Below are 27,777 nucleotides of genomic sequence, written 5' to 3'. Positions count from 1 at the left end.
GCAGGAGCAACTTGGGGTTAAGTGTCTTGATCGAACACACATCGGACATGTGGCTGCAGGAGCTGGGGATCGAACCCCCAGCATTCCATTTGAGAGATGACCCACTCTGCCAGTGTTCCCCAGCCGCCCCATAACTCTGATCTAAGTCCATTGGCTCGTTGTGGCAAGCCCAGCAGCTCATGTTGAAACTTCCGAGACGCGTGCTGAGCAACTGACTAATAACGACAGAGCAGATTGGCAGACCAATCAGAGCAGACTTGGCCCACGTGGGGTCTAACAGTGGGGGCTCAACAGAGTGCAGCTGACGGACTCAGAGCGGAGAGGGAGCAAGGAGGAGCAGTACATGAAAACAGACACTTTTTTCGAACTTTAGCTATTGTGAATGTACAAAAGTAGGTACGTAGATTAAATATACGAACCCCAAAAAGGGCATAATATGGGCTCTTTAAGTTGATAGTTAGCTAGTTCATTAGCCAGCTAATGAATAAAAACCACTGGCAAAGACTGAGGTTTGATAGATTGGTGTTTTGCAAACCCCTCTCTCGTGACAGTGGCATCTCGGGGGCTGTGGCCAATGTGTGGCTTACGATCAATATTCATTTACAATCTAGTACCCCTGCTACCCCTCTAAAATCTGTGTTTGTTGAAAATAGTAATTGTTAAAAAGAAATGTAAGAAGGTAAATGGATGGTCTTTTTCTAATTTTTCTTGGCTCAAACAGAGAAAAATAGAAGTTAATCTTTGTCAAAAGCACAAGTGATTATTATCCCAGTGGTAAGTCAGGAGCATATGGAGTCAAGCCACATTGTTTTGTGCGTTTAATCCTGAGCACATTAAGTATGATTAACAGTGATTTGATTGAATGTAATCAGTGGCTCCCAGCATAAATCAGCTCACAGACAGTTTTCTTTTTAGAAAAATCCAGACATTTTGAGAAACATTTCCTCGCACTGATGAGCATCCCGTGGAGTCAGGGTAATGTACAGACAATACAGAGGGAAATAGAAAGAAGATGGTGACCTGCTAGAGGGGGCATCCGGACATCATCCACAGTGGCTGTGCAGACACGGTGCTGTCACAACACAAGGCGAAGGGGGGCTGGCTCAGTGTCACCAGCTCTGACACGCTGGGGAATGACCTAAGCTGGAGCAATGACTGTGACAGTAATGGGACAGGTCTCTGGAGGGGGATGGGGGGGGGGGGAGGGGCAGGAAAAGGGGAGGGAGAAGGTGAAGGGGTGAATTGTCAGGGGGAGGTTTGTTGAGGATGATCAGAGAGACAAGGCATAAGACCAGACAGGATGACTGTGTCAGCACGGATGGAAGCAGCAGTTTGGATATTAGAGTTAAACAGTTGAGACCTGACAAGTGAAAAGCTGTGTGTAGCATTTTGAAAACATCAGTGCATCATAGTCAAATGAATCATGATAGCTTTGTCCAAACATAAGCAAGACAACTTTCAGCTTCTATGGATTTCTTTACTGCGCATGAACTTGTTCAAAAAGTTATTTCATAATAACCTTTTTTGACCTCTACCTTTCTCTTCATCTCTGTATTTCCTGGATGGAACCTTCTTGCCAATATTTTCTAATAAAAAAAAGGCATTTTCTTTTATTCCACTTGCAGATGATTTCTGTTTTACATATTTCTAAAGTTACATTGATACAACAGACTGTATACACACCTACAGTACATGCACACGGACGCGCCAACGCACACGCTAGCATGCATAACACCTGTTCACGACATTTGAAAATTATTTCTGTTTCTGTTTTGTCGGCAGGAGAAAGAGGGGGATGACATGGAGAGAGTGGGGGATGACATGCAGCAAAGGACCGAGGCTGGATTTGAAGCCAGGGCCGCTGCGGCGAGGACTATTGATTGAATAAATGAGCAACACTCAGAATAGCCTAAAAGAATCCAGAATGTGTGCCTCAATCAGTTTAGTTTAATTCAATATAGTTTAGGTGTTGTAGGTTGAAGGAATCTATGATTTCTTTCGCTGTCCGGGGCCCTTGTTCTTTTGGTGTTGATCTCCAACAGTCCCACAGGGAATGGGTCGGGGGCAGTCTCCGCTGATGTTCCTCAAAAAGGTTTTGTTAAAACACTCCGTGGGACCTCACGGGGATGACTGCCTGAATCATCAACAATGCTAGAATCCTCAGCGAAAAATGCAATAAGGTATGTCCCCTTCGTCGAACCCCATCCTCAAACATTACTTTTTGTGACTTGCTTTTCTAAATCTTAATCAGTCTAAAAAGAAGTACAAGTCTTACTTGATTCATTATCATGTTATATGCATACAACTTTATGTTTACAGTATAATGTCTGTTTTTCCACCACATCGATGTCCATATTTGCCATTCTTTAAGATGCATTACAATCATATTCACTTGCACACTGAGCCGAGTAGCTTGAGCTTCATAATTACGCAATGGCACACTCAAAAGGATTAAAAAGCAAGGCAGGTTTTATTCAGTCCAGTTCTTAACACAGGTAGTCAAAATATCACGTGCAAACACATCTAAAGAGCAGGCAAAAGAGAGGGTCAAAAAGGCAGGCAGAAGTCATACACAAAGAACTCACTGGGGAAAAGTGCTGGGACGAGGTTACGCTAAGGGGAAAACACAGAACTTGAGGGGGGACACACAGGGAGGAAATGCACAGATAATCAGGGGACAACAAGAACACTCTAGAACACTAAAACGTACCTTTTGTGACAGGCATCTCATAAATAGTTCACACTCACTCTGCCCTGCAGACGCACAAGAATGAGTGACCTGTGAGAGCTCTATGATTCAGCGCCCAAAAAAAGGCTGTGAATCATTGAGCTGTCAGGGAAGATCTGCACATCTCCGTAACTTTTATTTTTTTTCACTTCATTCAGAAAAAGTTGTACATGCACATCTGTTTGCAGACAGATACACTGTAGAATAAATAAGGCCTCCAAGAAAGTTGCCTGACCCCAGTGCTGACCGTGTGTGGGAGATGATGTTTGCTACCTACCTTTTGCTTTTTAGACTTTCACAACACTTTTGACAACCAACTGTGAAGCAGTGCAATGGCTGCTGCCTCTTTCTTTATCACAGATGATGCGGCTGGTTAGTTTTAATAGGAGAGATGAGATCCTCTGTCTCTCTCTGTCTATTTAACATTTTTCCTCCCTAACTCAGGCTGGGGAAAAAAAGGGCTGTAATGAAACGATGGAGCATCAGCATTCTCTAGAGGCCAGTTCAGGGCATAACATATTCTTTGTACAAAAAAAAAAGGCATTCAAATCTCCCTCTGTCTGATCCTTCTCTTGTCTGAGTCCTTCCAATGCAGACAGCATGATAATCATCCCAGAATCCAGAATTTGAGGAGGGAACAATGTCATTTATTTATTTTTTGTAAGCTGACTGGTTTATTGTCAAAACAGGATCCAAATAATAGAACCTGCTTTTTGGCTTATACGGAAGTCACAAATTAGGTTGGCTGCCATTACTTCACCACTCCCTAACTGAACGTAGTAATTATCCTGAGGTCTGGCAATCTTGGCCTTTGACTCTCTCTTTATGTAACATAAAAAAAATACAATCTAGGTAACAATCATATCTCCTCTTAAGTGCAGATTTGTCAATGTGAGACGATATACTGAATTCTTAGCATTCTTGGTAACCTAAGGCAACACAAGGCTGTGTCAGCATGTCACTTGGAGACTGAAAAGAAAGTGAAAAAGAAGTTAAACAAACAATGATTAAAAAAAGAAAAACAGGTCTTGGAGTAATGGAGGTAACCCAGCCCTCCTGTGGAATGTATGGGATTCTGATGACACTTCTATTACAATGTTTTCAGCCGTCATGTGATGGTTTTGCAGTTTCCTTGAATGGGATATAGAAGTGAAACCTGGATTTGAATTGAACACCATAGGGGATTTTTGGGTTTGTTTTCAGTTGATTGTTTGTCTGATGACATCAGCAGTTCCAGATTTCCCAAGTGTTTTCTTTCACTTTTTATTCTGAGTGTGCCATTATTTATTATCATTTTGAGCAATATCAGAAAGCATAACATCCCAAGCTATATTTAATTTATTTTTTTTTGTCTGTGCAAAGTAATAAGGCAGTAAATGCACCTTCATAAGACAGACGAGGTTCAGAAGGTAAACCCCTGAAAGCAGTGCAGATCCAAGCCATCCTTCAGAGTTTGCATTCTAATTTGCATCGGTTTCATATCAGACCTGTTGCTTACCTTGCTTTCTGATCCTACTATCAAATACTTCCCCATTCCCTCTACTGTTATACTGTTTCCTTTTTCTCTCTCTCTTGATATCTCTCACTTGTCCTTCTTCAAAATACCCCATGGCAGGTCTGCTCATGCAAAACAAGCACAGATTGGAATTGCTAGTGTATGAGTATCTGCATGTGATGCTCCACCCTTTCCTGAACTCTTCCAGTTTGTCCACACCTCAGAGCCAGCCCCCATCAAAGTATCCAGGTGAGACTAAAGCCAGTTTGCATAGACAAAAGGACAGCTGGGACACACTCCCTCTCGAGTCAGCAAACACCTCAGTTATACTGTGCCTCTTTCTAAGGTAAGGTGTTTTAACTGTATTTAAAATTATGTTCAAGAAAATAGTTTTAATGTAGACAGATTTTGGAGTTTCAGTCTGATTTTTAGATGGGTAGTGGAAGTGATTCAAGAAGACAGAAGACAGAGTAGGAAAATGGCATGGTAAAAGGGCAAGAATATTAGTCATCTGTTCCTTTTTTTTTATCATACAGTGAGGGAAGTTCTTGCGTGTCAAGGAAAGAGCTCAACCTCGGAGCGAACAAAAAATGAGATTTGTAAAGACAGATAACTTGAAGCGCTTGCGAACAAAACTATACAAGGATTGCCTGTACTCTACTCCTCCGGCTGATTCATGTTCTCTTGAAAAATGAAATAAAGTCAGGTTGAAGGTAAGGCGGGGAGATGTGCAAACGACAGAAAAAGAATGAGCTGGTAAAAAGAAGAAGGGAAAGAAGCCACGGAACGAGTATTAAGTATTGCACATTTTTGCAACCAGCTCAACCTGTAGAGCAAGTCAGAGTCTAGGAGTTATCACTCTAACAAGTTGTGGTGGTTTAGTACACAAGGTGCACACAGAATGAAGATCTGTACTGAGGATTGGCAGAATTTAAACAAATAAAAGGGGCTTTTTTTAACTGGAAATTATGCCGGCACATTTGGTAATCCCTTCCTAAGACTCCACCTGTTTTCTTGATGCTGAAAAAAAGTTTATTGACATTGATTCCAATCGAATCCAAATCAAACCCTTGGACATTTTATCCAACAGCTAATAAGACGCAGGAAAATACAGATATCTGAATCAGATCATCACATAACCGGGGTTTCTCATTAAAGAAAACACAATATTTTCCATCTTTCACATCACAAACAAGAGAGACAAACACGCTGTAAAGAGATAGCCGACGCCGGCTGCTGTCGGCTGGGAAGGCAACATTGCAATCTAGAGCAAATAGGAAAACAAATTGTGGTCCAGCTCTGCCATCTCCCAGAGACAAGATATACTCTTGTCTCTGATTTAAGTTTTTTTCCCTATGCGATGCTCAATGTCACCTCAAAGTCTGTGTGAACGTACATTTTGTATGAAATTGAGAGAGAGAGAGATCACTTTGATAAACAGCATTCTCTCTTTTGTGTTTGGGGTCTAAACTAGGGATGTTCCTAGGAAACAAAACAATCTTAGAAAACAGCTACAATTCAGCACAATTTAAATAAGCCAATCACAGCCTCTGCAGATGAATGATGTCAAATTGGTATGCTGACTGTGACATAAGCAGTGCTAGCACCGCCAGCCTTTGGTCGTCCCGCTTTATGCCCACTTGCCTGCGCTAACGATGGTATCTCGTTGCTCAGGTTGAGTGATTGTGCTAGTTTAAAGGTGCGTTCCATTTTATCATCAATTTTATCAATTTGCCGGTCTCATACGTCACCAGGAAGTTGGAATTCCAACTTGGACACTCAGAGAACCTTCAGTAGCACGAGTTAAAATCCAACATGGCTGCTGAGTGCATCAACAGTAATGTTTAAGCTGAAACTTTTGTGTTTATTAGCAACGTAGTCCTCTTTGTGTGTAATTAAATCAATCACAGCGATAGTATTGTGCAGGTTCTATCTGTGGACATGCTATCATTTTATTTTTGCGCACAAACTATCACTTTATGTGTTGTTATCACCTGGTATAAGCGGAAAAAAACAAAGGTACTCCGGGATTGCTTGTTCAACTTTTTTCCACCTGTAAAACTGGAACACAGCAAACTCAGGTGGGTTATTACTGGCTCCAAGATCCGTTCCATTTATCTTTGGATAAATGGAACGCACCATAACTTGACACAGGCTATAATCAACTTAATCTACATTTTTGTAGATCCAAATACTGCCAAACTGTGCTTTTTCTGCAAGATGCTACCCGTTCACTGTGCTGGTTTACATCAGAGTAGTAGAGTGAAGAGAGAAGGCCCAATCACCAAGACAACAGCCAGTTTACGGCTACAGTGTTGAGAGGTGGCTGCTTTACAGCCGAGACACAATAGTTGACCAGTGTTGATGACAAACATATGAAAATGTTAACAAGTTGTTTAACTGGCTAGTAATAATGATGTAAACTAGTAAGGGTGACAAAGCTTTTGAACTTTTTGTCGGCTAGTAGTGCACATGCTTTGTCTGAACATGCAAATACAGCTAAGGAAAGTTATTGTCCAAAAAGAACGTAAAGCACTTAAAGATTAATAAAAGCCACTTTTATCATCCGCTTAGAAAAACAAGGTAAAACGCAGGTAACAGCAGCAGTGATTGAACCTGTCAGGCTCTCAATTCTCTATATTTGGATTTCAAAGCCATTCATTGAGTCAAGTCTGTTTTATGCCATGTAATTTAATACTCAGAAAAGCTGGATGAGAGAGAAAAATAGCAACTGATTTGACAGCTCAATTTGTCTACAGTGATGCCGAAATGCTGATGGAAAGTGTTTCTGAATTCAAAATGCTGCGGATTAGGCGAGACAGAGCTGAAATGGAACAGTGAACAGCGCGGCTGTTATCCAGCGCGCTCTGTGTCAGGCTGAGTGTTCACAAGAATGAGATGTAAATGCATAAGAGGACAGGGTTTTTCTTTTTTTCATCCTGCTGCTGGGAAGAAATCCTGAAGAGATCTTTGTCCTTAAGCAGCACAGGAGACTCTCCTTATGTTTGAACTGACATAACAATCAGAGAAATATTTCAATAGTGCCTCCTTCCCTTACAGATCAGTCACACCCGTCAAACCAGACATCCCAGCCCTAACTACCGTATTTTCCGCACTATAAGGCGCACCTTCAATGAATGGCCTATTTTAGAACTGTTTTCATATATAGGTCGCACCGGATTATAAGGCGCATAGAATAGAACGTGTTTACAACTGAACAAGGCTGGGAGATATTGTGAATATATCAATATAAATACGTATAAAACGTAGTGCATTCACAATAACTCAACGTTGTTCAAACGTTAATGTGCATATTCACAATATCTCCCAGCCTAGTTCAGTTGTAAACACGTAAAAGAAACACAGTCTGATACCGCTAATTCAAACGTTAGTGCATAACTCAACATTGTTCAGTTACGTATAACACGTAAAGCTCACTTTTTCAGTTCATTCCCCGTCCACGAATCCCTCGAATTCTTCTTCTTCAGTGTCCGAATTGAACAGTTGGGCGAGTACGGCATCCAACATGCCCGGCTCCCTCTCGTCATTATCCGAGTCAGTGTCGCTGAGCGCCGTGTACAACCAGTATGGATCAACCAATTAACCAATTGATCCATATATAAGGCGCTCCGGATTATAAGGCGCACTGTCGTTTTTTGAGAAAATTAAAGGCTTTTAAGTGCGCCTTATAGTGCGGAAAATACGGTATGTCCTAGATTGGACTGCAATTCATTCATTAAACACATTTTACATGCACTTCTGTTAAGCATCAAAATACTCCACATCGATAGAAAAAAATTGAATAAAAGGATACACAAGCAGCCAAAGAGATCTGCATTGACCTCTACACACACACACACACACACACACACACACACACACACAAAACAGAGCCAACCAACTGTGCTGGTGATCCACAAGAGCTCCATTTTTAAAGTCTGCACACGATTAGGCCATTAAATCCACAAGGTAATATTTCAGCTAGAACTCCCTTTCTCTCTGATGGCTCCATGGCACGGGGGTGCCATGGAGCGATCATGGCATGCTTAACATTCACAACAGAATCCCTTAACAGTCCTTTGAAGATAAAAGACTGCATTAGACATTTGGGATTACAGCGAGCGCCCACACTGTTCAAATAGCTGACTAATAGAGTGCACAGTATTGGTTTGTCCTTTCAGCAACAGGGAGGCTCCATTGATGACTCCCCTCATTGATGCATAATGAGTCTGTATTGAAAAGGTGGCCCTGTGTGTAAACACAGATCAGCAACGACAGAGGCTATGATTGTGAAAAGGTTTGGTTGTTACGTTTCCTCACAGCAGATGATTGCTTCAAAATTGCTTTTTGTTTGTCACAGTTTGTATTCTTTGTGGGGCTTTGGAAAAACACCAGGGTGTACTAGCATCATGGCTTTTTTTCATATAGAATTAGTTTGAATGAAAAATGTTGTCAAAAGAATAATCAAATCAAATAATCAAAAGACGCCAAAATTAGATGTCTTTGATGAAGAAGCCCAATCTGCTGCAAGCTGTATCATTCTATCTATATATCAAACTATAGATGATCAATTTTCCTTTAAAGTAAATGGACAGAAAACGATCACACACATCTCTGATTTTAAAACTACGTATCCCCTAAAAAAAGAAGTAAACAAAAATGTGAATGGGGGTTTTAACTGTGCCTGATTTTAGATGGCTACAGCACCCTCAGCACCACTACCTCCAAATGGTAACACCTACAGTATGTGTTAGTAAAAATGTTTAAAATGTGGAAGCAGGAAATGCAAACCAATAAAGAGCTTCTCCTTTACCTTGTGTACCGATTTGAGCAAAGATAGTCTATGAAAACAGTTGACAATATCTCCTGGTGATCCACATCTGATAGTGCAAATGTTTTTAACACTGTAAGAAGGTGTGTTCTTCTATACACCAACCAGAAGTGGTGCTCTTAATCTCCTTGTATCCTGTTATACAATGACAATAAATTTCAATTATTCAATTCGGAAGCTGTTGTTGAGTCTGAGAATCAAGCCTGGTGATGTTATGAGTGAATGGATTGATTGTTGTCTTTTCCCAAACGAGCCAGACCCCCATTAGGTTTATTTTCTCAACAATAACATATTCTTTGTATGGATGATTTCAGACATAATAAGGGAGAACTGCTGTTCAAACATTTACGACCAACCCCAGATTGCATGGTTAAGTATCACAGTATGCTTTGAGCAGAAAAATCGTACAGTTGCATTACACAATGAATGGGGCACATTTTCTTGTTTTTAAATTGCGAGACAAAAGAATAATGCACCTATAAGACACATGAATTTTTAAGACAACAAACAAGCACCTTTAAGACACTAGGTTTCACGAGACCACATACCAAACAAATGACAAAACAACACTTGTAAGACAGTTATGAGTACAGGTCAGCTGAGGTTGATAAGGCCGCTGCAGTCTGCGTGGACCTAAGTACAGTTGGTTTCAAAATGAAATAATTTTGAAACAAATCAGTGTCAGTGTATTATGTAATATGTTGGTATGATGCTTGAGCGTGTGTCAAGAGGGTATTTTGAATGACTTTCTGATGGTCAAGGCAATGAGCAGGGTGGGTTGGTGGGAAGGGTGGCGATAGAAGAGTAAAAAACCATTAACTCGTACATAATTAGGGTGATTTTTTTCAAACATGTCCGTCCCCTTTCAGTAGGTACACATCTCTACCCTTAGTGTCAGGCAGCATGCAGTAGCAACTTGCCAATCACAGGTCACCACACTTTTATCATATCTAACAAAGTCACATTTAAAGGAAGATTATGTAATTTTTTGATCCAGCAGATGTCGCACTTGAGCACCAGCATGAAACCAAAACAACTCGCGCTGCATTGTTGTGTTAGCATGCTAATGCTAGCAATCTTTATTATGCTCGTATCTTCACACTGCATTTAAATTTACACGAAAAGACCGTGATCTAGAAACGCTTACGTGACATTCAATTAAGCAGTGAGTGCAGTACGTTGTTCTTCTTTTCTCTAATCCCTCAATTAAACAAATTTTATATGCAAGGAGATGAGCCAGCCGGCTGGCCGGGCGATGTAAACAAAGTGTAGCCACGTCTCGGAAAGCATCACAGACAGTGGGACTCGGGTGTCACACTCATTGTAGACAGTCATGACTCACAGAGTTATTTTCAGAGAATATACTTGATTTCTGCTATATTTAAGTGTGAAATATTGCATATTCTGCCTTTAAATGCAATAACTACTCTTATTTTTTCTAATATTCTCTGTCATTCTTTTATTGCTCAGGGTGAGATCATCAAGAACTTCATCCTATCTGGTCAGGAGTTCTCTCATCTTCATCCTCCTCTGTCCCCTCCTCCACCTCTTCGGCAGCAGTCATGAACTGGTCTGCTCTGCAGTCGCTCATCAGTGGGGTCAACAAGTACTCCACTGTGTTCGGCCGGGTCTGGCTCTCCATGGTCTTTGTCTTCCGGGTGATGGTGTTTGTGGTGGCAGCGCAGCGAGTGTGGGGCGATGAGAGCAAGGACTTTGTCTGTAACACGGCCCAGCCTGGGTGCGTCAACGTGTGCTACGACCACATCTTCCCAATCTCCCACATCCGCCTGTGGTCCCTGCAGCTCATCTTCGTCACCTGTCCGTCGCTGTTGGTGGTGGGACACGTCAAGTATAGGGAGAAGAAGGACCTGCAGTACACGCAGTCGCACATGGGCGCCCATCTGTATGCCCACCCTGGGAAGAAACGTGGAGGGCTGTGGTGGACATATCTGGTAAGCAAAGAGGGGAAGGAATGTTTACTTTAGCCCTTAATATACATGTCATACAAAGATATGTTTTATAAGAAGTGGACCTTCATCTTTTCTGTGACCAGCAGGGGCAACTCAACTTGTTGAAAATGTCCAATCGTATGAAATCAGATGGGATAATAACCATCTTAACACTTGATGTATTAACAAAATAAACATCTCCTTATTAGGTTTATGGTCTTAATAAGAGAAAGTATTTTCACACATGCTTAAAACTCCTGAAAGTTTCCTATAAATTTAAGGGTGAACTGCATGGAAACCACACAGTAAAAGCTTTTAACTATACTTTATCCTGACTTTTTTCAGCAAGGCCCAAGTAAAATGTACGCAACAAGTCGGTTTGATGTATGAACGCAGCATGTCATATTTCCGAAAATTAACTTTCAGCAAGTGGGCATGTGGGGTGACGTTTATCTCATGATCACTGCACAACTGGTTTGAATACCATAATGAAGCTGCTTCATACACTTTTCTGTTATTTTCCACTCTTTCCTGTCTAGTGTGTATAATTCCAATTACTCACCCTTTCCGACAAGTAAAATCTACCTCTGTGACATAACAACAATTTTCATATAATTAACAAATAATATGTACTTGGTAATCATCATGTTTGCACCCACACAAAGGAAAAAACAAAACAAACAAATAACACCAAAAATCGCCACCATGCGTACAACTTAACCAACCAGTTTTATTTCACATTATTTTGTTGCTACACTGCTCTCATGTTTTTCTTTGTCCTGTTTGCTCTTACTTTTGTGTGTGTGTGTGTGTGTGTGTGTGTGTGTGTGTGTGTGTGTGTGTTTTGCTTTTTGTTTGTTTGTATGCGCTTGCCTCTTCTTTTTATGTATGCATGCACGTATTGGTGAAAAAAAGTTGAAAAAAAGAAAGAGCAACTCAAGAAGATTTCAGGTGCAGGCTATCTATAATGTAAAGGAGTGCATGTGTGAAAATGACTAGGCTATATTATATATATATGAAAGTATATTTCAACTCAGCTTGATGGTCATTTCATAGATTACGGCATGTTTAGAGGAAACTAGACAACAAAGAAGGATTGGGATGTTGTTTACTGTCAACCTAGATTGAGGTGGAGCAATGCGTCTCCATCCCATCGTTCAAAATGGTCACTTGTGGTTTAAAAAAGCACGGTGGTGATGGCCAAAAGGCCACATGTGAGGCCTCAAGGGGGAGGTTCAACAATAAATTTGCCATGTCACAAAGGCTCCTTCTTTTACAGTCCATGGTCAAATACACATGGCAGACAAAGCAGTGAATCTCATTTCAAGTTTGTCCAAAAGTCAAACATAATTGTATAAATGTATGAGTGGCAATGTACCAAAGAATGGAGAAGCCTGTATGAAATTGTAAACATTCTTTTTTTTCACTGATACACTTGAAAACAATTTTTAAAGCATCTTTTGCACCTTTTGATCCAATCAAAATCAAGTTTTAGTTATTCCAAACTGGGAAATATCTGGAGATCAATTGAACAGATTGTATATTATACACTATCTGTATTGCAAAGATTAACCTTCATTTATTTTCATTGCAGGTGAGTCTGATCTTCAAGGCGGGCTTTGACGCTGGCTTCCTTTACATCCTGTATCACGTCTATGAAGGCTATGACATGCCCCGCCTGTCCAAGTGCTCCCTGGACCCCTGCCCCAACACGGTGGACTGCTACATATCCCGTCCAACAGAAAAGAAGATCTTCACCATCTTCATGGTGGTCTCCTCCGCCTTCTGCATTTTAATGTGTCTCTGTGAAATGATTTACCTCATCTGCAAACGCATCCAGAAACTCATTAAGAGGAAGGCCGAGGCAGACAGGAGGATGTTTACCGAGAGTCATGAGCTGGCACCGCTGGCAGCACCCAGGTCAGAGTTCATGTCCAAAACATCAATCAGAGTGGATCCCACAGCGTCCGTCCAAAACCTCAGTAACAAGAAGTCTGAGGAGAAAAAGTCAAGGAAGAAATAACAGGCGAAACAGCAGTAGCCGTGGTGAAAAAAGTACTCAAGGCACCACTGCAAACCAAATGCATTTATCTGCCACAGATCTGCTGCTGAACGGCAAAGTTTTTCATCAATCCAGGGATCAGCTTTTTGTAAATAATGATTTTCTGCAGGAACGCACACCTTATGCATGAAAATGAACCCCTCAAATAGAGAGATCACGCAGAGGGAGTTTAAGGGTAAAGCATATTTTTTTATTGGTCTGTTTTGTGAGTTAGTGGAAATGTTTGTGCCTGTGTTTGTGTTTGTGTACATTGTTCGCCAGGAGTATGTTTAAGCTTTCATAAATATAACTGTTAGTTGAAAGATCTAAGCTGAAGTAAAGACAGTGGAGCAAGAGTAAACTATCTCCCTGCGTAAACGCTGCACCCTAATGAATAAAACAAGACAAAGCACAGAGAGCGCTTCGTACAAAGCCATCATCATAAAGTACCTAAGTGGTCATCAGATATATAATATGAAGAAAATGCTCTCTTTTATTAAGGAATTACTTTGGCGTCTGTTGACATTTTGCATTGTAATGTAATAGCCTACATCAAAATATCTTCATGAAGTTACACTTAAAGAAACCCATAGCACTAAAAAAAAAAATAGTCTACTTTTAAAAGATTTTAAATAATATGAAGTAAAATCCAGATGATATATTTTGTTCTACATTTTGTATTTATTGTTGTGATGTATAAAGGTTTTTGACAATTTATTTGAGTGTGTGTCTCATTTGTTCTTTAAACAAACTCTCATATTGTTCATTGTCAATAGCTCTGTTAAGCGGTCATGCCTGACCCATTATGGAAAAAAATGTGTAAAATAAATAAAAAAAAATAAAAAAAATAGGCCTAGATAAGAATGAGCAAAGATCGTGTAACACAGCAATGCATCGTGGAAATACGGACCTCTAAACAATAAGTTCAAAACTCAGACTCTCAGTAATCCCTGCTTTCTCAAAGGATTACACAGAGAGTGACTAACTCTGAAAATATTCGGTTATATTCATGGGAGTGACGGGCAAAAGTGATTCACTCCGTTTGGTTTTGTCGTCATGACTTTTCCACTCATCTGTCCAATCAGGAGCGAGAGACGCGGGTGCGGTTTTGACAGACCCGGAAATAAACCAATAGTTGTCCTGGGACGGCCGCCTTCACGTCGTCCTTGCTGGAGGAAGTAAAGTCTGTCAAACATGAGTTTCCACTACGGCCAGGTATTGAAATACTGCATTTTACGTTTTATCTATGTTGAAGTAGCCTATTTATAATGTTGAGTAAGCATACTGTCGGTGTTATTGCCTCCACATAACGTAACCAATAGTTGTGTCATGTTAGCCTTTAATGTGTAGCAACATGATAACGTTAGCGGAAACATGGTTGTTACAATAATACCGTGAAGCCTGTGTAGCTAAATGTTTACCTACATATTCAGCTGTAGTGTTGTATACTCGTCTGTTATTTAACCATAGCTTGCTTTAATTCCCCCTCGTCTCTGCGGAAATCTTTGTTAAAGTCTGCATTATAAAGCAACTAGTGACGCTTATTTGTCATCATCACTGAAGCTCGTTGTAGAGAAGGCTAGTCGTACTCTAGTGATGTTGAAAGATTTCCCTTGTAAGATTAGTTTTACCAGTTTTCTCAGCAAGTTTTAAAAAGGTAAATGTGGCTCTCTTCTAAAGCAGCCTTTTTGTGTTACATTTTGTTTATTACATGTGATAATTGTAGGCCTACACTGCATTGAAACAAGTGTGTTATTACAGTCTTATGAAGCTTCATAATGAACTTTAATAAAATGATAACAAGCACAGCAACTTGCTCGTTTCTTGTGGTAAAAGTAGGCTTAACTTAAAAGTCAAATTAGTACTGTAGCCTATTTCAGAAAGTGTACTCAATCAAGTGTTTACTTCCTAGTAGGGAGTACTTCAGCACTTATTCTCTTTACTGGTCTACACGTTTGTATATGTGCTGTAATGAAATTGTCGTTGTCCCACTACTGCGCTTATTTTTTAATTTTATATGAGATGTTATTACAGAAGCCTTCTGTTCAGATACAGCCAACTCTTGTTTAACCGTAGGGATATCCAGGAGGAGGTAACCAACCACCCGGTGCTCCATACAGGGGAGGAGGTGCTCACTATGGCCATCAACCCTCTGCGCCATATGGAGGTGCGCCAGGGGCTTATGGAGCCCAGGGCCATGGAGGGCAGTATGGGCATGGACAAGGGGTCGCCCCTGGTGCACCATATGGGGGTTATGGTGCACAACCCCATGGAGGGCATTATGGACATCATGCCCCTGCAGGTAACTTTAAGCTGAGCTCCTGCTGTATGTTTGCTTGTGAACTGGAAATATTCCTTATTCAGGCTGCAGATGTAGGCTCTCATTCCCCTTCTCCATTGCCTTTACCTCTTTTCTCCCTGCCTGCCTCTCTCTCTCTCTCTCTGGAGAGATGATGGATAGAAAATGACTTGTGTTCCCAGACAGTCATGTAGAGACAGGGTTCAGTTTGCGCCCCTCAGCAGGATTACACGGTTGGAGTGATGACTCTTGTAATACAGAGTGAGAGCTAAACAGACTGAGAGGCGGATAGGTAAAGAGTGTGTGTGTGTTCTTGTGTATATACATGTATATGTGTGATCACACTGTTTCCTGTATAGCAGCTTTGCTTAGAACCATATAGTGTATGTAGCTATTACGCCCCCACTGGGACAGAATCCATCAGAGCCTGAAGTGTCACCTGTCCTTCTCTAACCATTCATTTCTCTGACAACCAGCCCTCCCTCCACTCCTCTCCTCTTCCTCCACCATAGTTTCCAACACTCAGTGCCTCTTCCTCGGTGTATCCAGGTTATGGCCTCTTGTCCTGACACAATCTCCCTCTAGCTGAGAGGACTTTTCCTCAACCTTCGACCCTGCACTCAGTTGTTTTTACACAATCTGTGCCTTAGGTAACACAAGGCATGTATAACTCAGGTTAGGGAGGTATTCTTTAACAAAATGCACACTGGTACAAAATAAGAAACACGTAACACTGAAATGCCCCTTTACCTGCTATCTTAACTGTAATGATTTTTATTCTCATTCCCACATTCTTCCAGAAAGTAACAGGTCAACATTGTATGTACCGAGTTGAAGCCATATAGATGTGATTAGTTGAAGGATAAAGTCATCCTTAACTATAAGACACAGTGTACGGTCTAGACCTGCTCTTTTTGTAAAGGGTCTCGAGATAACGTGTCATGAATTGGTACCACACAAATAAAGATTGGCTGACTGCTTGATTGAAACTTTCTTTTTTTTTTCTTTTTTCAAATCAGATTCTTCTAAACACCAAAGCCAAGAAAGGCACCAATGTTTTATTTATGAAGTTTCTGCTAGAAAGAGTCAGCACAGTTTCAACTACCAGACGGTACAATTGTCTTTCTTTTTTCTCCCAAATAAATAAGTCATTATTTTGCATCCGAACGGGGCTGCTGCTTCATTTTCAGGAATCTTCACTGTCCTGTTCTTTTCTCTTTTGCTTTCTTTTTCCCTCGACACATATCAAGTTTCACCTCAAAGTCTATGAGCCTTACTGAAACAATGATTGATTAATAATATAAGGATGGAAAGAGCATGAATCGAACAAGCCGTCTCCGACAGATAGAAGTAGAAGAAGAAGAAGAGGAAAACAGTGACTTGAGAAAACAATCCTGCAGTGATGGGCTTCTCCAAAGTGAGTCTATCTCAGCCCTTCTTCAATATCCCATTATGACTCTATTTCTCCTCTCTGTAGGTAACATCCCTCATGGTGTTAACCCAGAGGCGCACCAGTGGTTCCAGACAGTCGACACAGACCGCAGCGGCTTCATCAACCTCAAGGAGCTGAAGCAGGCACTTGTCAACTCCAACTGGTCTGCATTTAATGACGAGACGTGCCTCATGATGATCAGTACGTCATCTAGCTGCATAATATCTATACTGAGACTGAGGGACCTCTGTGTTCAGGAATTTGTTAAAAATGTTTTCAGAGTGTATGCTGCAGCAAAAAAAAAAAAAAGACCCAGAAGTATTCAGAGACATAAATGGGTACAGCAAAGGGGAGGAGGAAGTTTTTTTTAGGAACAATAAATTAATTAAGGGGTGTGGGATAAAACGAGTGGGATGGTTTTATAAGTGGCCTAATTTTTTTTTTTAGCAGCAGTGTTTGCCAGGCGGTGACTAATGTCTTCCATTTACCGTAATGAGAGATGTGTGACTCCTGTGAGCTACCTTTAGATAACACAAGGAGATCATTCAAGATGATGGGAGTCGGCTGACTGGAAACAAGTTGAAATGCATTTCGTGTGTGTGTGTGTGTGTGTGTGTGTGTGTGTGTGTGTGTGTGTGTGTGTGTGTGTGTGTGTGTGTGTGTGTGTGTGTGTGTGTGTGTGTGTGTGTGTGTGTGTGTGTGTGTGTGTGTGTGTGTGTGTGTGTGTGTGTGTGTGTGTGTGTGTGTGTTACAAGAACATGGAACGTTTACCATAAAACCCTGTCTGAGTGACTTTTGGTTAAACTTGTAATTTCCTGTATTTCCTGTCAGACATGTTTGACAAGACGCGGTCTGGGCGAATAGACATGTTTGGCTTCTCTGCACTGTGGGACTTCATGCAGCGGTGGAGAGCTCTCTTCCAGCAGTATGACAGAGACCGCTCAGGCTGTATCAGCAGCATGGAGCTGCACCAAGGTAACATGTTTGTTAAAGGCTGCTACAGCTCTTAAAAGACACAAGACAATCAGGCATTAGAACGAAATAACGACTGAGATAAAAGGCAGGATGGTTGTCTCCTCTCTCCCTCTCTCTTCTCCTCAGCCCTCGCTCAGATGGGCTACAACCTCAGCCCCCAGTTTTCGGAGACACTGGTGCAGCGCTTCGCCGTGCGAGGCGTACGCCCCGGCATCCAGCTGGACCGCTTCATTCAGGTGTGCACCCAGCTCCAGACCATGACCCAGGTCTTCAGGGAGAGAGACACCAGCATGACGGGCAACGTACGCCTCAGCTATGAGGACTTTCTCTCTGGGACCGTCACCCGGCTCATGTGAGCTTCGGGGGTTCACAGTGTCATTCCATGATCAGGTCCTCTTAGGCTCGGCTTTCTAATGCTGTCTCAGCGTGTTGATTTATGTCAACAGTATAGGAGCCAGCACACATCATTCCACGGCTTGTTGCTGTGAGTAGATAAAGCGTCACCACACACACCTGTGACTGTGGGTTCAGTCATCATCATCATACTGCAGGTCCTTCTAAACTTCTTATAGATGCCTTAGGGAGAGTTAACCAGTACTTGAGTAAGATTATAAAGAGCTAAACTCTGATACAAGAGAACATTTTAACACACGTTGCCCTGACAACCAAAGTGATTTATTATCTTTCCCAACTGAATACGTTCAAAGATTTTGGTGGTAACTTTGGAAGCCATATTAGATACCAAGTAGAGATGTTTTCTCTACAATCAACTGCAGGACTGAAGATGTGTGTCTCCACAGGATATCTCCAGGCAATGGTTGGCCATTATATTAAACATTGCTTTACCTATTGAAATGGTTATAAAGTGTCAAATATGTATAGAAAAAAAAAAAGAAATGTATCATAGGGTTTGCTAAATTTCACTTTTTGTAAGCCAGTAAAATATTAAAATATAGTAGTGTGTGGCCAAAAGACCGGGGACACAGACGCACTTCCAGCCTCCCTGTTATGTTTGTCACTTTCATCTCGGTGAAATCCTTAGAGACAGTGAAGCCCGGAACATTAACAGTAAAACTCTCCAACAATGTTTATGGTCTGAATTCGATAAGCTTGCCAAAACGGTTCCTGATGCCAAATTTTTCTTTTTTTTTTTATCTCATGTTATAATGTATAAATAATCTTGTTTGACTTTTCAATGCCAACAAATACAGTTCTCTGCTTCTTTTTTTTGTTTTTTACTTAATTTTTTTTTTTCAATATTTTTCAACTTATACAAAAGTATTCAAAGTTGTATACAAGGATAACTATAATAAAGAAGACTGATATCTCTTCACTCTATCTCAAAGTACTTGGGGATAAAGCAAGAAAATACAAATAAGAAATGTGCAAAAAACGTGTGTATGTTTTTGTGTGGTTGCATTAGCTTAAAGGCAGGGCTCCATCTTTGAACAATTTTTTTTCTTTTTGTAGTCTCACTCAGAGTGTATGTTATTCCTTCCATGTGGTAAATAATCCACACTGTCTCAGTCCACATACTATATGTCCGAGTTCCCTGCTTTGAAGACTTTTCAAATAGTTAGTTTTGTTAGTTGTTTGTTATTTGATTGAGTAGTCTGTGTCAAAAAGACAAACGTTACATAAACACCTCTTGACTTTTAGTTTAAGTGTCTTCGCACAAATGCTTACTGCGACAGTCATGGCCAACTTCAACTAATTTAATCTGACCTCTAAATGCTGACAAACAGTTGCTCATTTTTTTTCCTCTTTGTAAACAAACTCACTGAACAAAAAGAGCAACAACAAAAAAAAAGAAGCTTGTCTTCCCCTTCCAGATCTGCCACTCATGTCCTTCACCATCTGTAACTCTGCCTGATCACAGTCTGTGTCAAGAGTCCTCCTGCTTCTCTCAATCACTTTCAAAATCAGAGGAAAGCCATTCATTATCTTCTGGATCTTTAGAGTGCTCATATCACAGCTGCATCTCCTTCTCATCCTTCTCCCTCGGTCCTGATGCACGGCTCAACTTAGCTGTCTTAGCATTTGTGCGCACACGTTGTGTTCTGTTGACAAATCACCTGAACAGTTACCTGGTTTCAAAACATGAATTATGGGGCCTTAAAATGAGGTCATATGGCAATAGTCATTTCCTGGTTTATGTTTTCTGCTAGTGATCTAACCAAAGAGATGACAGTCATTTCCTGTGTCACGAGGACATTTCCCACCACTGACCATGCCTGACGTGTATTTAAATTGGGCAAATAGAGCCGCTCGTTGGGGTTTCAGTTGGTGAGGATGTGACGCTGCACTCTTTGTCAGCCACAGTTTGTGATTCGGATTGATTAAATGGCTTTATTTTTAAGCACAACTCTTGGCATATGCAGCTTCAGATCTCATTTACAAATAAAAACGGAGCTGATGAAATAATCCTGGCACTGCTAGGGGTAGCGGGTTAAGCAGAATGGGCACTAGTAATGTTGTTTTCCTGCGGGGGGGGGGGATGAGCACATTTCACTTTATCTGACAGGACTGATTAAATGCCGTGTTCTGGCAACTATACAGGATGGACAGCAGAGAGGAGGGGGGGGGGGCTGCTTAGACGAATAGTTTTGAAGCATGAGGCATCATCATCGCCCACACAGAATCCTTTTAATCACGATTACTTTAAGCAGTCGTTTGAAGTAATGATACAATTAAATATGGGACTTTAGATCTGTTTCCGTTTTTTTTAACTGTCTGCTGCTTTGCAAATAGCAACTGAGTCAAAACTGGTCATCTTTCCATGAAAAGGCTTTGATTCAGTCTCTGTGATTGGTGTAGTATATGGAAAACTTTGTCTGCAAACACCTCTTACTGATCCACTACCAAGAGACTACAGCAGCATGGAGTTATAGATCCTCCCCCCTGTAGTCAAACCCACAATCTTTGGTTTCCTGCTGGGTGTTTTGAAATGTGTGCGACCTCTCTGCATCTTACATAATGCACATGTTTGTGTGATGCAGCATACCTGTCCTCTGAAAGTGTCCCTGTATTTCTGTACCAAAGTATTCTTTTAAAAAAGGAGAAATGATCCACCACTTTAGGTCTCTGAACACTGTTGGCTGATGCCTTGTCAGTGTGAAAAACAAAAGGCGAGATTTGCGCAACATTTCAAGTGGTGTGAACTCAGACGGAGTGTGTCATGAAAGTCACTGAATGGACAACCATCTGAGTTTTGTTTGTTATACAAACACTTCCCTTCGTCACAAAGCACCTTGGGCCGAATTCATGAAGCCTCCTAAATACTAAGAGTCGCTCCTAGTGACAAAATTCTGAGAAAATTCTTCGAATCATGACATTTTCTTAGCGTTTCCCCTCAAAGTTAAGACTAGATCCTTGTGAAACTGAAAATGATTCATGAAGCTTCTTACCCCTTCAGAGAGCTCCTCAGGTGTAAAACTGTGAAGGAGGACTTCTAACAGGCTTAAGAGTTTCTCAAGCTGATGAGAAAAAGGAGTGTTCTTCAAACCCTTCACTAAGTATATTCTTATTGACTCATAGTCGGGCCGAACAGACACAAATTATTTATGCAGACATTTCAATCCATCTGTGACTTTTTTTTCAGATCAAAGTGAGACATGCACATTGAGTTTCTCTACATGTGGTCACCTCCACAGGTGCATCCAATCACTGATTAAGCAGCACCTGCTACACAAGTGAGCATGTGACTTCAAACATCTTGAAAATACTTTTAAAGTGCACCTTACAATTTATCACATGGATATATTGCATAATTACATAATATCTAACTGGATTCTATGATGGGGCCCAATATATTTCACTGTCCATCTATGCCCATTATCACTAAGAGAGCACTTTTTTTTCCTCAGTTTTTTTTTTTTTTTTGATCAACCAATCACAGCTTCTGGAAAAAATGTTACAGACCTAGCAAGGGTGTCAACCACCACGGAGCACTGGATTCTACAACCTAAGATACTTTTGATTAAAACTGAATGTATGCCTTGGGGAAACTGTTGTTCAAGCTGCAGAGCATACACAAAAACAATGAAAAATGCATTTTGTTGTTGGAAAAAAACCTGCAACTTTTGAAAATGATCCTAAAATCAATGTTTTGTTTTGTTTTATTATTACTGCCTGTGACACAATACATCTTTTACCAACCCCATTCAGTACCAAAGACATTTTTTTCCTTGTATTTTCCTCAACAATTGTCGAAATTTAATTTCAAATTTTTACCAACCCAATTTAAAAGCAATGCAACATTCTTACCACTGGGTGGCGCTAAATCCCCGAGAATGAAGGTAGGTGAAGCCTCAGCCAATAAGCTTTTAGCAGGAAGGAAACACAGAGTCACACGGAAATTACGTAAAGTCACTGCTGTACCAACGTGCTAACGGTAAAGGTGAGTGAAGACTTATGAAATAAACGTATATAAATATCAAACGACTTGATCAATAAAAGCCAAAAGGCCTTTAAATGCTAGAAAACGGTACGCGTGCATTTGTTGTATTAGCACGGCACCGCCTGCATTATTACATCGCACAGAGGTAGAAGTTGCCAAAGAGTTTCAATACATGACTTCTAGACGTTTGGATTAGCCTGCTTATATAATTCAAAACCAGACGAAAATCACGAAGAAATAAGTTATATTCAGTGTTTATAGAAGTTGTATTTAATTGCTCGAACAGTGCTCATCGCGACCGTCTGGTTGAGTTAGCGATGTGTCATCTTAACGCCAAACTCCATAGCAAAATGGACCATTTGTTGTTTCTTGCTTGTGTAAAAAGTAAACAAAACGCTGTCGGGTGCACTCAAAGGTGGTTTCCGTATTGTGGGAAACCACTCTTCAATTCGGCTTGGTAAGTAAAAACGATCACACACAAATGAGCACTACAATTAGACTTAAATGTGAAGCGAAAATCTTGTATTTCATCGGAAGAACGTTATTGTTATGTGAACTTGTTTTTTTTTTTTTCTCCCTTTATTTTTGGACTTATTGATTCTGCCATAACATTTGAAATCGTGTTGTTATTATACGCAGTTTTAGGAGGGGGTTAAAGGTCATGAGAAGGACAGTCAAAATGTTACTTCATGCATCTTCTGTTTGGCATTACATGCAACAAATTAAGCTGTTAGAAAAAGTTATTTTCTATAATGTTTTATCACCACAGTAAAAGAAATAGCCGGATGTATTCCTGTCGTGAAGTCGAATGAAATAGTTTTGTTTTAATGATTAGGTATATTATGCATGCCTGTGGTTTGAAGGCTGAGGAAAAGAAACATGCAAGTCATTCATTGTAGTAGTCACAAATGTGTTAACACATTTGATACAGCCTTAAACCACAAGGGGGAACCAGATAAGTGGAAACATTTGAAATCAGTGAGGTGTGGTGATATGTGTATACGGGATGACATTGTATGCCTGTTCACCTCTCTGTCCTACTCTTAAATTAAAATGACACTTTTAAGCCATACAATCTAATAAACAGCGATTGGGTTTCCTGTTTCAGCATCTCTAGGAGACAAATCAGCGTGCAGTCATGTGGCCTTTGGTCTGGACGGCGATGCGCACCTACGCTCCTTACGTCACTTTCCCCGTGGCCTTTGTTGTGGGAGCCGTGGGCTACCACCTGGAGTGGTTTGTCAGGGGGACCCCGAAACCTCGAGAGGACAGGAGCATCCTGGAGCTGAGGGAGGAGAGGAAGCTGCAGGAACAAATGGGCATGGACAGCACCCAGGTGCTCAGCCTAAAGGACAGACTGGAGTTTGCACCCAAAGCGGCTCTGAACAGAAACCGCCCTGAAAAGAGCTAACCCGAGTGGGCGGTATGGAGACTGGTTTGTTTAGTACCAATGGAGAGCGGTGGTGTAGGGGGGGGAGAAAAGGGGTTGAACCAGAGTGACAAAACACTCGCTCTTGCCATTTACTTTACCAACACAATGTCACTCCTGCCACCAAGAGGCATTAGCATACGTGTGTAAATATCAGACACTTTTAAGTTAGACAGCTGATAAGAATAAAGAAGGCATTCTCAGTCTGTTAATGTGTTTTTTTTTAACCATCCCTCTCACGTTGCTCTTGCCTGTTTGTGCATGGATGTAAAACAAAAGCAAGACACTGCAACAACAAACTTTAAAACGTGGAACCTCTGGATGATTAAGTCATTTCCTGGCGTATTGTTGCTACTATGGCACAAACATGTTGTGTCTTTGCAGGTAAATCTCACAAATGTTAGGCTACTTGTTTTGTCACTTTCCCTTTGTCACATTGTGTTTCTCCTTTTTAATGTTCTGTGAACGTCGAGGAAGGACGTCAGATTGTCAACATGAAAGCAAAGAAAGCAAGGCGTGTGTGTGTGTGTGTGTGTTGTGTTAGTTCTTTTTATCTCGGCTATCCTGCGATGGTATGTGACAATAAGCCAACAGTAGTGTGGGAGGTCTCTCAGGAAGTTTAAGCTGCTTAGTCCTATAGCCTGAAACATCCACACATTTGTATTTTAAAGGGTCCACAGTTTGTGTGGTTGTGTTTTGAAAAGTGTGATAAATAAAGGAACGTGTTTTCACGCCTCTCGCTGTAAACTCATCAGTTAATGTGGGCATTTTTCAAGAATAATAAAGAAATAGACATGACACCAGTTCTTCCAGCTGATTTTTTTTTTTCCCATCATAGTTAAGTTTCAGATTTGTTTCACTTGTGTTTCAGCTGATTCCTTTCACATTAAGGTCCCACTTGATTATGAAACAACACTGCTGCCAAGGACAGAGGAACATCAAAGTCAGAGGAAGGAAGTAATGACTCCGCTTGTTCTCTTCAAGAAGGAAACTGTTTTCCAGACAACAGGTATAGACAAAGCGATGATGAATAAAGGAAACTGTGAACTCATTCACCTTTTTGGAATGTGACCTGTAGAGAAAGCTGGAACCTCGAAGCTGTTTTCAAATGTATATATGTATCTGACCTCTGAGCTATAAATCCAGGGTGTATTCAGGGTGAGCTTCACACACAAAAGATTCCTTGGTGTTTTGTGGTCTTAGAAACGTCACAGTCTGTCAGGACAATAAATATAATTTACATTTGGTAATAAAAACCGTCCTAGCTGGGGAAGGTATAGAGCTCGCACAGAAATTGAACCAAACCTAAAAAGAAACAACAACTTTGACTTTAAAATGCAGAATGGACCACAATACATGACACCTGATTTTCTTAAATGAGGCGCCGCCTGCGAGCTTGTTCAGGCAGTCAACTCGCTCTGCACTGATTTCACCCTTGACATGCCTCATTCTCAACAATCACCTGACAACACCTTACAGTTAGCCGCCGATTTAAGCTGCAAGATTTAGGGTCTCTTCCTCTGCTCTTTCACTGTCCAGCAGTACTGTACTCTCAGCCCCACCACCACCCCAGCATCCACCTGTAGGCTCCGACTGCTGGGTCTTCAGATATCATCCTATCACTCCTCAGATTTCTGCATGTAAATTAAAACTGTGAAGAGTGCTAAAGTTGGAGCCTAGACGGTAAACACAAATGATGTTCTGCTGCAATAAATATTTTTAAACCAGTGGTTTACCCTCAGGACCCACCACCAACTCCTCCATGAAAAATCACAACCTACACATTTTTCAACCAGTCACATTCATTTAATGAAAGATGGTGCCGTCTCGACCTCAGCCGTTTCAAAAAATGTGACAAAACAAATGTACAGATCAAGAAAACATGTTTAAAAGGCACTTCATGGACTTTATTCACGACCCACTGAAAACAGCCCTGTGACCCACTTGTGGGTCCCGACCCACCGGTTGAGAACCACTCTTTTAAACGATACAAACGTGAGTTGTCTGACCAGTATAATTGGTTCATGAGGGTCATTTTAAAACATAATACTGTACTAAATTCCACCACTGTATAAAAGCACTCACTTAAAATAACTCATATAGGCCAATATTCACAATTGCAATGACACCAGAAGCACTCCTGATTTCCTGCTGATGTTGGCTTTCAAAATAAGATCACCCTGATCTGAGATTTAAAAAAAAAAAAGTCAACCCTGTAACTACCCACATGGCTGATTAAAGACAATCTTATCTTTACTGCAGTATTAAAACCTGGATTAGCTAAATTATGTTGAAGTCCTGTTTAAATGAAATCTACACCTGTGCTCCGTTTGGATTCAGCCTTCATTGGGTGTGCACAGTGAAGTGCTCGCTAGGATCGCTGTGGTGGTTGATGCAGAATGTGTATAGAGCCTACATTTATTTATGGATTTGGAAACAGATTACATTTAGTCATACTGTTAACTTTGAAATGCATTTCATCGGAAAAGAGTTGCACATACAACAACATACTAGCTTTGAGAAAACAACATTCCTTCTGAAACACGCATCAGAAGAACAACACAGAGCTAAAATGAACCGTGTCCTTTTAAGGGCAGCTTTCCCCTCCACTCTTTATCTAAGATTCGATAAAGGATGTAGTGTATCGAAAAATAAGTCCTATTTCTTTTTTTTTTTATAGTTAAACCTCGGAAATATTCATACTGATTTAAAGGGATAGTTTGTATTTTTAGAACTTGGGTTACATGACATAACAAGTGTATTAGTTACAGGAGATGCTGGTCAGCGTGGTTCCTTTGTTGAGAAACTGACCGAGTTGAAGTCATACATAGGCTATACATATTTTTACTTTACATACGTTATTAATCCCAAAGGGGGAAATTCTGGCTTTACACTCTATTTCAAGGTACATGCTTAATCATCATCTGCAGACTGGGCCATTAGTACCACATAATTTAGCTAATTCTAAGAAAACTGAAATAAATAAAAATCCACAAAAATCCATGTCTTCTATATTTACAATTTTTTTCAGTGCTTTTCTTTGCCCTCAGCAAGCTTCATGGTAAATACAGGGACACTTTCAGAGGATAGGTATGCTGCATCACACAAACATTAGTTTTGTTTAACTGCTTATGTAAGATGCAGAGAGGTCGCACACATGGTAGCTTCTTGGTAAAAAAAACAGTTCTTCAGGATCTTTCTGGATCCAAGGATTCCAGCAGTCTGCATCACACCTGATGACAACCTAAAGGGTTTGAAGACCTACGGTGCATCTGACTCATCTGGAAAGTATTCACACAATTCACCTTTTCCTCATTTTGTTATGTTACAGCCTTATTCCAAAATGGATTACATTCATTTTTTCCCTAAAAATTCTACACACAATACCGTAATATGACAAAGTGAAAGACATTTTTTTAAATTTTTTTGCAACTTTATTAAAAATACTACAAAAATATAAACATGTACATAAGTATTCACAGAATTTGCTCAACCCTTCCTGCCACTGAAAAACATCCCCACAGCATGATGCTGCCACCACCATGCTTCACCGTAGCGATGGTATTGGCCAGGTGATGAGCGATACCCGGTTTCCTCCAGACATGACACTTGGCATTGAGGCCAAAGAGTTCAAACTTTGTTTCATCAGACCAGTGAATTTTGTTTCCCATGGTCTGAGAGTCCTTCAGGTGCCTTTTGGCAAACTCAATTTTGAGTGTCATGGCAAAGGTTGTGAATACTCATGTACATGTTATATTTTCCTTCTTTATTTTTAGTAAAGTTGCAAATATTTCAAACAATTTTTTTTCACTTTGTCATTATGGGGTATTGTGTGTAGAATTTTGAGTGAAAAAATAATTTAATCTATTTTTGCTGTAACATATCAAAATGTGGAAAAAGTGAAGCGCTGTGAATACTTTCTGTATACACTGTACAAGTTCAAATAAGCCCGACTCATGATTTGACTTATTGTTAGTGTTAGAAAGCGACCCTTGAGAGAGAAAGACTGTAGGTCTAAGCAGGAGTGTTCCTAACATGAATGTTGCTCTTTCAATACTGTAAGCTTGTCTTGCCTTAAAATGGTGCTATTATAATTTGGTATTAACAGTGTTTAACTGATGTTGGAAGATGTTGAATTACCCAACATGTCATTTGAAGGCATAAAGACGGAAAAGTTTCCACATATTCAATCAGTAAAA

The 27,777-nt window shown here is 40.6% G+C and overlaps 3 protein-coding genes across 5 annotated transcripts; all 3 read left to right on the top strand.

Annotated features, from left to right (window-relative positions):
* The first annotated feature begins 4,454 nt into the window (after positions 1 to 4,454).
* Positions 4,455 to 13,759, top strand: gjb9b (gap junction protein beta 9b). Its single transcript, XM_020647214.3, has 3 exons — positions 4,455 to 4,569; positions 10,525 to 11,006; positions 12,598 to 13,759. Exons 2-3 carry the CDS (start codon positions 10,617 to 10,619, stop codon positions 13,024 to 13,026), a joined length of 819 nt encoding a protein of 272 aa, XP_020502870.1. The 5' UTR covers positions 4,455 to 4,569; positions 10,525 to 10,616; the 3' UTR covers positions 13,027 to 13,759.
* Positions 13,760 to 14,111: 352 nt separating this feature from the next.
* On the top strand, positions 14,112 to 19,083 carry pef1 (penta-EF-hand domain containing 1). Its single transcript, XM_020647215.2, has 5 exons — positions 14,112 to 14,259; positions 15,121 to 15,346; positions 16,821 to 16,976; positions 17,607 to 17,750; positions 17,877 to 19,083. The coding sequence occupies exons 1-5, from the start codon at positions 14,239 to 14,241 to the stop codon at positions 18,104 to 18,106; spliced, it is 777 nt and encodes a 258-aa protein (XP_020502871.1). The 5' UTR covers positions 14,112 to 14,238; the 3' UTR covers positions 18,107 to 19,083.
* A 2,937-nt stretch (positions 19,084 to 22,020) lies between these two features.
* On the top strand, positions 22,021 to 24,376 carry smim12 (small integral membrane protein 12). Of its 3 annotated transcripts, none has more exons than XM_020647210.3 (2): positions 22,021 to 22,149; positions 23,258 to 24,376. In XM_020647210.3, the coding sequence occupies exon 2, from the start codon at positions 23,288 to 23,290 to the stop codon at positions 23,558 to 23,560; it is 273 nt and encodes a 90-aa protein (XP_020502866.1). In that variant the 5' UTR covers positions 22,021 to 22,149; positions 23,258 to 23,287; the 3' UTR covers positions 23,561 to 24,376. The 3 variants fall into 3 exon arrangements, with proteins under 3 accessions (XP_020502866.1, XP_065804612.1, XP_020502868.1); XM_065948540.1 differs by having other exon boundaries at positions 22,121 to 22,143; XM_020647212.3 differs by lacking the exon at positions 22,021 to 22,149 and adding an exon at positions 22,249 to 22,606.
* The last annotated feature ends 3,401 nt before the right edge of the window (positions 24,377 to 27,777 follow it).

The sequence above is a fragment of the Labrus bergylta genome, chromosome 19, assembly GCF_963930695.1.
Source record: "Labrus bergylta chromosome 19, fLabBer1.1, whole genome shotgun sequence".
Classification (NCBI taxonomy): domain Eukaryota; kingdom Metazoa; phylum Chordata; class Actinopteri; order Labriformes; family Labridae; genus Labrus; species Labrus bergylta.
The sequence above is the reverse complement of the archived record's forward strand: the minus strand, read 5'-3'. Positions and strand labels throughout refer to the sequence as shown.